Source organism: Cebus imitator, unplaced genomic scaffold (assembly GCF_001604975.1).
Source record: "Cebus imitator isolate Cc_AM_T3 unplaced genomic scaffold, Cebus_imitator-1.0 Scaffold254, whole genome shotgun sequence".
Classification (NCBI taxonomy): domain Eukaryota; kingdom Metazoa; phylum Chordata; class Mammalia; order Primates; family Cebidae; genus Cebus; species Cebus imitator.
In genome coordinates this window covers 1044263-1056044 of record NW_016107569.1, presented here as the reverse complement: position 1 = coordinate 1056044, position 11782 = coordinate 1044263, and the positions used below count along the sequence as shown (strand labels likewise).

Below are 11782 nucleotides of genomic sequence, written 5' to 3'. Positions count from 1 at the left end.
GATCTCAGGTGATCCACCCGCCTCGGCCTCCCATAGTGCTAGGATTACAGGTGTGAGCCACTGCACCTGGCTCACTGCATATTTCAAAGCAAAAGGCAAAGACATGTGGATCGGCTGTTTTCATTTGACTAAACTCATATTGAGTGAATGAATTTTAGAAGCTCCATCTATTTGGGAACAATAATTACCACCTTGGAATTAAAATACTTGATGTTTTTTACAAGATTTAGTAAAGGAAGAGTTTTTGAAAATCCACTTTAATAATAATAATATGTATTGATATTAAGAAATGAAATAAATTAGGAGTGTATAATGTTGGAAACAAACTTTCTTTGCTTCTGAGAATAAAACTTTTTTTTTCTCCTAATTTTCTCTTCCTTTTTCTTTTTTCTGTGCCCCCCTTTCTCTTCCAGAAGCCCTTCAGAGGCCAGTAGCGTCGGACTTTGAGCCTCAGGGTCTGAGTGAAGCCGCTCGTTGGAACTCCAAGGAAAACCTTCTCGCTGGACCCAGTGAAAATGACCCCAACCTTTTTGTTGCACTGTATGATTTTGTGGCCAGTGGAGATAACACTCTAAGCATAACTAAAGGTAAAAGGGTTGTGGGCAGCTAGTGGTGGTTGCAGGAGACAGAGATCGTGGAATTGAGGCTTGACCTGCCACCCTCTGCTCATTGAGTTGCTTTGAAGTCTGGAATGCAGGGACGTCGGAAACAACCAGCGCATGTTTCTATGGGAGTCTTCTCTCCTTAGAGGAGTTCTTGTACAATAGCCCCGAGCAAAAACACAACTTGCCCTAATTTTTATACTGAAAAGAACAACTGGACCAAATACTGAAAGTAGTTTTTCCCCTAAGAAAACCTGTTATTTCCCTACAGTGGTGTCTTATATTAGGAACAGAGCACTTGGATAAACATGATTGATAAAAACTGAGGCCATGTAGTTACCTATCTATTCAGTACAAACAGGAAGCTTCAGATATAAACATGTATTCTTACACACTTGTAAATGCATATCTTCATGTGGACTTGTTGAAATGAAATTGATATTTAGGAACTTGGGGATTTTTCGTAATTATACAAGAATTAATGAAAAAATAATGAAGCTGGTTTCCAAAGCTGACGTGTCTGATTTGGTTCCTTTCTTCTAAGGTGAAAAGCTCCGGGTCTTAGGCTATAATCACAATGGGGAATGGTGTGAAGCCCAAACCAAAAATGGCCAAGGCTGGGTCCCAAGCAACTACATCACGCCAGTCAACAGCCTGGAGAAGCACTCCTGGTACCACGGACCTGTGTCCCGCAATGCCGCTGAGTATCTGCTGAGCAGTGGGATCAATGGCAGCTTCTTGGTGCGGGAAAGTGAGAGCAGTCCTGGCCAGAGGTCCATCTCGCTGAGATATGAAGGGAGGGTGTACCATTACAGGATCAACACTGCTTCTGATGGCAAGGTAGGGACCCCGGCAGGGGGCTGATGGGCCCAGGGCAGGGGCAGTGGTAGTTGGTCCTTGGCCAGGTGAACCCAGAGGTCCTGCTCTCGGGTTGATAAGTTATTGCAAGAAAGCTCAGCCAAGAAGATGATGTTTAAGGAAGCTTTCAAGTAAACAGTAGGAGTCATTCTGTTAGCCTCATGAAGACCCTTTATTGAGGATCGGTTCTGTGAGATTACAAGCTCTTGGGCCTGGTATGATTCTCTTATTGTTTTCCTAGAGTTTTGTTGTTGGAAAGTTACTTAAAATAGGTGGAATATCTGTTGGGTTTTGGACACGTTTTTTACAATAAGGTTCCTTCTTTTAAAAATATGTTTTACAATGATAGTAATCATCCTCAATGAGAAAAATTCAAATAATAGTTAAACTTCCTTAAAGTGAAAGACCACTTTAAATAGCACCTCCCCCACAGAAGCCTGGCATATGGTAGTAGGTAATACATCCACATGGTTAAAAAAAATCAAAAGAACAAAATGAATTATAGTGAAAAGTAATTGTCTCCTAATTCACTTTTCCTGCCCAGAGGCAAGCACTGTTACCAGTTCCTTCCAGAGTTACCTGGACATAGATAGTATATAGATGTTTATATTCAAAAAGGCACACGAATGATGCGTGCTCCGGGCTGTTCTGCATCGTGCTTCTCCCATGTGATAATACACCTTCCAGAGTGTTTTATGGCAGCAGGTTTAGAGCTGCCTCATTCTTACCGGTGACTGTACCGTGGAGGGACTGTCACTTATTTCAGTGGTTCCCCTGCTGGTTGACTTTGAGGTTGTTTCCAGTCTTTCGTTATTATAAATAAGGCTGATACGAGGTGGCTTTCAAACTTTTTTAAAAATCTGGGTTCCCTGTAAGAAAAACTCATTTTACATCACCACCCAGCCCTCGCAATATAACAAAAGTTTCATGAAGTCTTACCTGCCCTCACTGTATGTAACACGCTCTGACTATTTTTGTGTGTGAGATGGAGTCTCACACTGTTGCCCGAGCTGGAGTGCAATGGCGTGATCGTGGCTTGCTACAACCTCTGCCTCCCAGGTTCACGCAGTCCTCCTGCCTCAGCCCCCCAAGTAGCCTGGATTACAGGCGCATACCACCACACCTGGCTAATGTTTTGTATTTTTAGTAGAGATGGAGTTTCACTGTGTTGGCCAGGCTAGTCTTGAACTCCTGACCTCGTGATCCCCCCGCCTCGGCCTCCCAAAGTGCTGGGATTACAGGCTTGAGCCACTGCGCCCGGCCTGATATTTTGTATTTCATTCTGTTCTATTTCTTTTTTCAATTCTAGTTGTAAACCACTAAACCAAGCAGAGCCTGTTGTCCACGTGTGACCAGACATGGGCCTGTCAACTTGCTTTTTGGGTTATTGTTCTTATCCTGGAGGTGGAGCTACGTCCTTCCATTCTGAGGGATGTACTGCAAGGCAGTGGGCCCTTTGAAAGAGCCTTCAGACCACGAGGGTACCTTTCTAGTGAATCAGAGCACCACAGTGTACCGCCCATGGGGGGTGATTTTCTGGAGCAGACAGCTTGCTTCCCATCTGTGCTATTTATCCCAGGCAAGTCATGCTGCACCAAGATAATCACTTGAGGTTTGTACTGAACAGGATAATGGTTTCTTTTCCCTAGAGCTGTTTAATCAGCAACCTTGGAACAGATGCAGGCAGGCATGATCTAGTGTGACAGCTCATTAGCTAGGGGTTGGTCTAAAATACTGTTCAAAGGGGCAGGGAAAGGCCTACATACGGTATACGTGATTTGCAGAATTTGAGATTCATCCAAAGGGGGAGAATCTGCCTAAGATGCCTCTGTCTAAAAGCTAGTATGTGCCAGGTGAGTTTGTTTCATTCCAGGTAGAGCACAAGGAGCTCATCTGACCAGACAGTGTCCCCCATTGGGCAACGCATCACACTTTCCTTGGCATCTTGCCTCCTTTCTCCCTTCCTGGCAAAGAGTCTCCCATGAGCTGTCTGGGAACCTGGGGACTCCTGAGCCCACAGCGTCATCTAGAAGACCATCTGAAGAGGTTCCTTCTTGTGAGGGCCGCACTGGAGGGCGATGTGTTGGGTGGGATCATATCGCTGGAATGACGGAACATCATTAGAGGGAGTTCCCACCGCTGTGTGTTTGTGACCCTGTGGCTTGGTGCTAAAAAAAATGCTGCTCACATAGCAGAACTTTGGTGAAATCCTTTTTGGATTTCTTTTTTTTTTTTTTTTTTTTTTTTTTTTTTTNTTTTTTTTTTTTTTTTTTTTTTTTTTTTTTTTTTTTTTTTTTTTTTTTTTTTTTTTTTTTTTTTTTTTTTTTTTTTTTTTTTTTTGAGATGGAATTTCGCTCTTGTTGCCCAGGCTGGAAGTGCAATGGCGTGATCTTAGTTCACCGCAACCTGTGTCTCCTGGGTTCAAGCAGTTCTCCTGCCTCAGCCTCCCAACTAGCTGGGATTCCAGGCATGTGCCATCACACCTGGCTAATTTTTGTATTTTTAGTAGAGATGGGGTCTCACCATGTTGACTAAGCTGTCTCAAACTCCTGACCTCAGGTGATTCACCCACCTTGGCCTCCCGAAGTGCTGAGATTACAGGCGTGAACCACCATGCCCAGCCCCATTTTTGGGAGAGGAAAATTTAATACTAGTAGGAGGAACAGGCTGGGGTTGAATAAGTTTAGTTCTTATTTTTAAATTAGCTAATCTTTAGAAAACAACTGAATTTAGAAGATTCTTCTGTGAGGCCCCAAAGGATTTCTTTCTGCCTCCACCCTCTTGGCTCTTATTTGCCTCTCTTCTCGTGTTGTGAGCTTTTCAATAGTCAGCCCAGGACCACTAGCTCAAGGTCCAGAGCTGGGGACTGGGGGTTTTGAGCCGGACTCTTGAAGGGACCAGTGCTGAACTGAGCCTTTGCCATTTCCTGGGAGCCTTGACTGTCTCAAAAATCTCTGGATAGCCTGGGATTTGCCTCTCATTTTTCTGATACTTTCCCAAAGTTGTAACCCTCTTTTGACTTAACAGAGCTGAAGATTGACTTTTCTTCACCGCCTCCCGCCTAAAGTTCTTAGTTCTGGATGTTTGTGTCCACACCTCATTGACTTCTGTGAGATGCCACTGTCATGTTCCTCCATTCCTTCTAGGCCTTAATAGAGTCTTTTCCTTCTTGAAAGAAATTTGCCCAGTTGACATTTATTTTCATGGTCTGCTGCAGTGACAGATCCAGGGCCCGAAACTTCAGCAGAGTGGCAGGAAGGGACCATTTGCACAGCCTTCTGGATGTTTAAGGTTTACCCGCCCTGACCGCGGCTCAGCAGGCACATGGCTCACCTGCCCTGTGGAGGAGCTTGGACCGTTCTTGTGTACTGCAGGGCTTGCCTTCCCGCTGTGTGTGAGCAGCTCTCAGGGGAACTCTGAGACTAGAGGTTCCTGGCTGAGCAACCTGTAAACAGTATGTCTGAGGTGGGACTCTCGGGTCCAAGGGCTCAAGGTAGCCAAAGGTTGCACAAGTCTAAACTCCGTTAGGCTTGTCAGAAGAAATGCTGTTTCTGGGCCGGGCGCGGTGGCTCAAGCCTGTAATCCCAGCACTTTGGGAGGCCGAGGCGGGTGGATCACGAGGTCAAGAGATCGAGACCATCCTGGTCAACATGGTGAAACCCCATCTCTACTAAAAATACAAAAAATTAGCTGGGCATGGTGGTGCGTGCCTGTAATCCCAGCTACTCAGGAGGCTGAGGCAGGAGAATTGCCTGAACCCAGGAGGCGGAGGTTGCGGTGAGCCGAGATCGCGCCATTGCACTCCAGCCTGGGTAACATGAGTGAAACTCCGTCTCAAAAAAAAAAAAAAAGAAATGCTGTTTCTTTTTTTTTTTTTTTTTTTGAGGCAGAGTCTTGCACTGTTGCCCAGGCTGGAGTGCAGTGGCACAATCTTGGCTCACTGCAACCTCTGCCTTCCGGGTTCAAGTGATTCTCCTGCCTCAGCCTCCCGAGTAGCTGAGACTGCAAGCGCCTGCCACCATGCCCAGCTAATTTCTGTATTTTTAGTAGAGGTGGGGTTTTACCATGTTGACCAGGCTGGTTTCAAATGCCTGACCTCGTGATCTGCCTGCCGCGGCCTCTCAAAGTGCTGGGATTACAGGTGTAAGCCACTGCACCGTGCAAAACGCTGTTCTAAGAGTTTCTTTGACAAGTCCTATCCTTTAGGTTCATGCATGATTAGGGAGAGGCAGCAGCCCTGGCTGAGCACCTGAGTGTTAATGGAACGAGGTGCATAGCACAATGACATGACATTCATGACACTAACTTGACTTTCTTCCCTGAACATGCCACGAATTCCTGATGATCACACAGTTCCCCAGAAAATGCTGCTCAAAAACTAGAACTAATCAGAAGGAAGTGCCAGCCTTGACTGTTAATGGGACATGGGGAAGACGGCTGTGAACCGAATATGCCATGCATTTGAGGGAAAATGGTTTTAATATTTAGTAAGTGTCAGTATGTAAGTTTTATGTTGAAAAACGAACTAAGTCACAAGGTCTGTAAATTTAATTATTGAAAAGGATAAAATTGGGCCTTTCAGTGAAACCGCCTGTAACTGAAATCTCTCACACAGTAACCTATGGGGGAATCAAATGAGCCCAAGAACAAATTCTGCCACAAACTAGGACTTAGGGGAGCCATTAGCATTCCATGCTGGAGTGAAGGGACCTGATCCACCAGTTGGGGAGCACTCCTTTGAGGCCTGTGTGCTTCCTGCTCGGAGGGGAGAGAGGGATAATGAGACTTGTTCCCAGGTGCCCTGCCCTGGGGCCAGCAGGCCACACGGGCTCTGTGACCCGGTACCGTGCCACTGATTTCCAAGGTGGGAGTGGTGCCCTGATTCCAGGAATGTCTTCTTGGAATGGCTTTTCTCACTTCTCTAGTCTCCTTGGTAGGGAACACGCCATCCGCTGAGCTAACGGAGAAGAGGGGTGGGAGCACTTGCCACCTGCAGTGAAGTCATTAGACAGCTGACAGACTTTTCCGGAGGGGCGGGGACTTGGGGCTGACCCCACGGTGCACTCAGTTTTCTTTGCGTACAGCGCTTGTGCTGGTGACTAGCACTGAAGCGAGTGAGTGGACGTCACTGTGTGGGTGTGAAGCTAACGGCAGCCTCAGCGGGGCCGACTTCCGCTCCCCGACGCATTCCTGTGTGCGCGTTCGTGGGTCTGAGCATGACTCATGGCATGTCCCTAGAGCAAATCACTCAGACGCTTCTCTTCAGAGCTCTCAAGAATCCAATCGGGGCCACCACATCCTGAAAAGTCCTGCCATTCAGAGGCCCTGTCTTACAAAGTGATAAGCCAGTGTCCCCAGGCCACACTGCTTATACCAGGAGCAAGTTCCCCAGGGTGGAACAATCTTTCTGGACAAGTTTTGCCTTTCTCAGAATTTTATTTTAGTAAGATTGTGACCAAAAGATTATAACCCCAAAGTGTGTGCCTTTGGCTTGCCTAAGTTTTAGGAATGCACTTGTGTTATCTCCCCAAGCAAAACGAAAGAGAAACCTCGCTGTTGAAAAATCCTTTTTAACTTCTTGAGAGTTGTCAATGGGACTGACTTGTACATTTTGTTGCTACCTTCTTTTAAAAATATTTTTCTTATTTACTATTACAGACCTATAGTAGTGGTGCCTGATGTAACCCACAGCCAAAGGCCTTGGCCCAGCTGTGTATATTTCAGGCTGCTTCTTCCCATTTTTTTTCATCCTCAAAGAGACACTCTCAGCAAGAAGCCTTTTCTTTTTTTCAAGTAATAACATATAACAGCTATAGTCGAAGCCTGATCCTGTTCCCTTTTCTCTCCCTCTCGTCCCAAGCATCATGACTATCCCAAACCTGTTTCTTCTTCCCACGTCTTTGCAGTTTGGGCTTCTGGATGCCCAGTCGTGTTTTTAAGTCATCTTCAACCTTCAGTGATGGTTGGCTGCCCTGAGCAAGCCAATAGATTCAGTTATGTGCCTGGAGTCCAGATATTTTGTGTGGATTTTAACGTGGAATTGTTTTTGGTAAGGAAGCATTCCCTTGCCACACCAATGAGAAGAAAACAGGTAGCTGGCACCCCCTGTTGCTTTCTGCCAGCCTGCTCTTTCTCCTTCCTCTCCATCTCCGTTGTGTCCAGATGTGAACTCTGCATGCCGGGTTTGCCCCCAGGTCCTCACCTGCTGTGGCTCTCAGGCGGGGACCACGTGGTGATCTTGTGTCGTAAATCCTTCCTTTTGCTTCCTCATGTTGGATGTATTTAGTGGTTTTCATCTCCTAATCACTATTTCATTCTAGGTTTTTTTCCCTTTAAATTACAAATTAAATAAATTCTTCTTTCCTACCAGCAAATACCCACCAAGTTCTACTGTGTGCTAATTTGATCAACAGTTATTTATTGAGTACTTGTTACATGTTGATTTCCTGTTCCCAGCATCGGAATGAAAACAGCTTAGGGCACTGCTTTCATGAAACTTCCCTGCTATTAGGTCGAGACAGACAGTAACTAAGCAGATAAACAGGAAATTATGAGCTAGTGGTGGGTCCAGTGCCGAGAAGTAAGACAGGTGCTAGGACGACCCGTGCCTGATGGTGGTTTTAGATTGGGTGACTGGGGAAGACTTCACCGACATTTAAACTGGCCTTGGAACGGGAAGTGAGAACTGGGCATGGAAGATGAGGGGGGTGGGAGATTTCAGGCAGAGGGAGCAGCAGCAGGTACAGAGGCCCTGGGACCTTTTATTGTGTCTCTGCTTGAGCAAGTAAGTTACAGCACACAGAGAGAAAGACAGCAGAAGCGGTTTTCTAAACACTCGGTCCTGTATGGAGAACCGCTTATCTGAGGTTTTGCTGTGCAGTGAATTAAGGCTCAGCCAAACTGCCTCACGTGAGCCCTTTGAGCTGGCCTGTCTCTGCGGGCTGAAGCTGTTCCCTCTTTCCCTCAGCTCTACGTCTCCTCCGAGAGCCGCTTCAACACCCTGGCCGAGTTGGTTCATCATCACTCAACGGTGGCCGACGGGCTCATCACCACGCTCCATTATCCAGCCCCCAAGCGCAACAAGCCCACTGTCTACGGTGTGTCCCCCAACTATGACAAGTGGGAGATGGAGCGCACCGACATCACCATGAAGCACAAGCTGGGCGGGGGCCAGTACGGGGAGGTGTACGAGGGCGTGTGGAAGAAGTACAGCCTGACAGTGGCCGTGAAGACCTTGAAGGTAGGCCGGGACCGCCGGGGCGCCCAGGGTACTTGGGGTAAGGCGGCTGCGGGCAGCCCCCGATGCACCTGCCCAGAAGCCTGCCTTCCACCTGTAATCTGAGGGCTTCATTGGTGCCAAGGAATTGACTTTTCAGTCTTAGGTCATCCTTGTTTCTTCATAGGAGTGGAATCATTCTCATAGTCCCAGCGTGTTTCCACACGTGGTGAGAGCTGACAAGCTTGGAGGGGTTTTGGTGTAAAAGATGAGTCATTTAGAGAAGTTTTCTCATTCTATGGCAAGATTCTCTTAAAGCGGCGGATTTCCATTCTGTTTGTGCAGCATGGAGATCACTTCCTACGGAGAGTTAAGGAGGAAGAAAGGATCTCTGAGTTTTGAAAGAAGATGTAACCAAAATGTGTTTGACTGTTGTGTGAATTTTGTTGGCCGATTTGGAAGGCATCACGAGTGGCTTCCAGTTCTGCAGCTGCCCAGACTCCTGCAGGCAGAGCTGGAAGTGCCCCCGCGAGAAAGGCGTCAAGGGAAACTCGCTTTTTACCAACTCAGATACAGTCCGTCCGTTCTTGTTAACTGCGACTTTCACCCTCTCCACTAATGAATAGTGTTTGTAGTTTCCAGACATGTTTTTTCTTCTTTTGAAGTTCTTTGAAATCCTTAGGATGCCAAGGGAAGGAAATTTTCATCTTCAGCCCTCCGTGTTCTTCAAAAATGTGATCTAGGCTTTTCCCTGTGGTGAGGGTGCCCCCTAGTGTTGACTTACATTATCTCCACTTGTTTTAAATGAACTTTGATTACATTGACCTTTGCACAGAAATCAAGAGAGGGAGCCCCTTTTTGTAGCTATTAGAAAAAAACTGAAACATCCACCTCTGGGAAAAATAGAGCTTAGTTTGTGCATGTGTCTCAGAAGTCAGGTGCACACATTGAGACTGCTGTGGCCACATGCCTGCCTTTTAGGGACCCTGTGACTTACCTGATGCCTTCACTCAAAGGCATAGTGAAATGGGAAGTATGATCTTTGGCTGGATTAAAGCACCTGCTTTAGAGAAAAGATCACATTCTTTAGTCCTAGAAACCAAAGGTGGTTTCCTGATGCTGTTATTCGACACACCAGGGGCAGGACTGGCACTGGGGTGGGGACATGTTTTTGGGTCACCTTAAGGACCCTGGATATTTCTCAGATAGGACTTTTTCTTTTCTTCTTTCTCTTCTCTTCTCTTCTCTTCTCTTCTCTTCTCTCTTTCTCTTTCTCTTCTCCTCTCCTCTTTTTTTTTTTTTTTTTTTTTGAGATGCAGTCTTACTCTTGCTCAGGCTGGAATGCAATGGCATGATCTCAGCTCAGTACAACCTCCGCCTCCCAAGTTTAAGTGCTTCTCCTGCCTCAGCCTCACAAGTAGCTGAGATTACAGGCACCTGCCATCAAGACCAGATAATTTTTGTATTTTTAGTAGAGATGGGGTTTCACTGTGTTGGCCAGGCTGGTCTCAAACTCCTGACCTTAAGTGATCTACATACTTCGGCCTCCCAGAGTGCTAGAATTATAGGTCTGAGCCACCATACCTGGCCCTGGACTTTTTCTTTTTTCTTTTTTTCTTTTTTTTTTTTTATGGAGACAGAGTCTGGCTCTGTTACCCAGGCTAGAGTGCAGCGGGGTGATCTTGGCTCACCACAATCTCTGCCTCCCAGGTTCAAGTGTTTCTCCTGCCTCAGCCTCCCGAGTATCTGCGACTACAGACGCACACCATCATGCTCGGCTAATTTTTGTATTTTTAGTAGAGACAGGGTTTTACTATGTTGGCCCGGCTGGTCTTGAACTCCTGACCTCATAATCCGCCTGCCTCAGCCTCCCAAAGTTCTGAGATGACAGGCGTGAGCCACCGTACCCAGCAGACTTTTTCTTAATTGAATAAATTTCAGGTTTCTCACTTCTATTTGACAGTTCCTGGGCTCAACACCGGGATTAGAAAATGAATGGGACAGTTCTTCACCTGAGGCATGGGGTGGTCCAGGTAGTAGGAGCAAGAAGGATTGCAGCACAGCAGTCCTCGGGACGCCACCAGGGGGTGAATGAAGGAGGGACTGGGGAGCTGTGTGTGGTGGGCTTCGGTGAATAAGCATGGCTTGGCCGAGGGACAGGAGCTGGGGGGTAACGAGAGGCACAGTGGTGAGTCACGGTGGCCTTGAGGCCTGGCTAAGGAGCTAGGATTTTATGGAGGCAGTGGGGAGCCAGCCATTCAGAGAATCGATGCATAGGAATGACACGATCTGATTTCAGCTTCTCAGAGATTGTTACCTTAGAGAGCACCAGGACTCAGTGCGGGTGTCTTGTAAATACAGCAGTCCCCACAAATGTGGGTCTCTTGTGGCTTGGAGATACCAGATTTTTATACCTCTAGCCACACTTTTACGCATATGCAGTTTAGTTCACTATCCTCAAATGAAAGAACTGAAAGAACAAAGCAGCCATTGCCCAGCATACCGCAGACTGTGAGTGTAGGGCCAGGGCTGTGCAGGTGCCCCAGCTCCTTGGGTTGCACAGGGTTGAAGACCAGACCGGAGAAATAGGGCCTTGACCAGCCTGGCAAACTGGGAAAGGCCTAGACTTCACCACACTTTTAGCAGGATTTGTAAAATGAGGATTAAAAGCACAAAGTACACGAGATTTCAACTAGTGAAGACTTGTCTGAAAACTTCAGAGATCAAGTTGTGCAACTCGACATTAGAGGAAACGCTGCTTCAGTAGATGATGCTGTGGCATTATTTTCTGAACGGCTGAAGGAGGAGATGAGAACCTACTGGAGACCAGGGTGGTTTGGGGCATGGGTTTCTTACATCGGTGAATCTAAAATGGGTGCCTTTCAGAATGTGCTTTACTAACACTGTATTACTCAGCTGTTAATTATACTTTAATAATTTTTCCCAAGAGCCTAATTCACTTATAATCTCACAGTTGGTAAAGAATTACAGGATAGGCCGGGCGCGGTGGCTCAAGCCTGTAATCCCAGCACTGTGGGAGGCCGAGGCGGGTGGATCACGAGGTCAAGAGATCGAGACCATCCTGGTCAACATGGTGAAACCCCGT

The 11782-nt window shown here is 46.7% G+C and overlaps 1 protein-coding gene across 2 annotated transcripts in view; it reads left to right on the top strand.

The window, feature by feature from the left end:
* Positions 1-11782, top strand: part of ABL1 (ABL proto-oncogene 1, non-receptor tyrosine kinase) — a 161061-nt gene that overhangs the window by 129779 nt on the left and 19500 nt on the right. For both annotated transcript variants that reach the window (XM_017499071.1, XM_017499072.1), the window contains exons 2-4: positions 414-587; positions 1147-1442; positions 8428-8700. In XM_017499071.1, coding sequence (XP_017354560.1) covers positions 414-587; positions 1147-1442; positions 8428-8700 — 743 coding nt within the window. The remainder of the gene's footprint in view (positions 1-413; positions 588-1146; positions 1443-8427; positions 8701-11782) is intronic.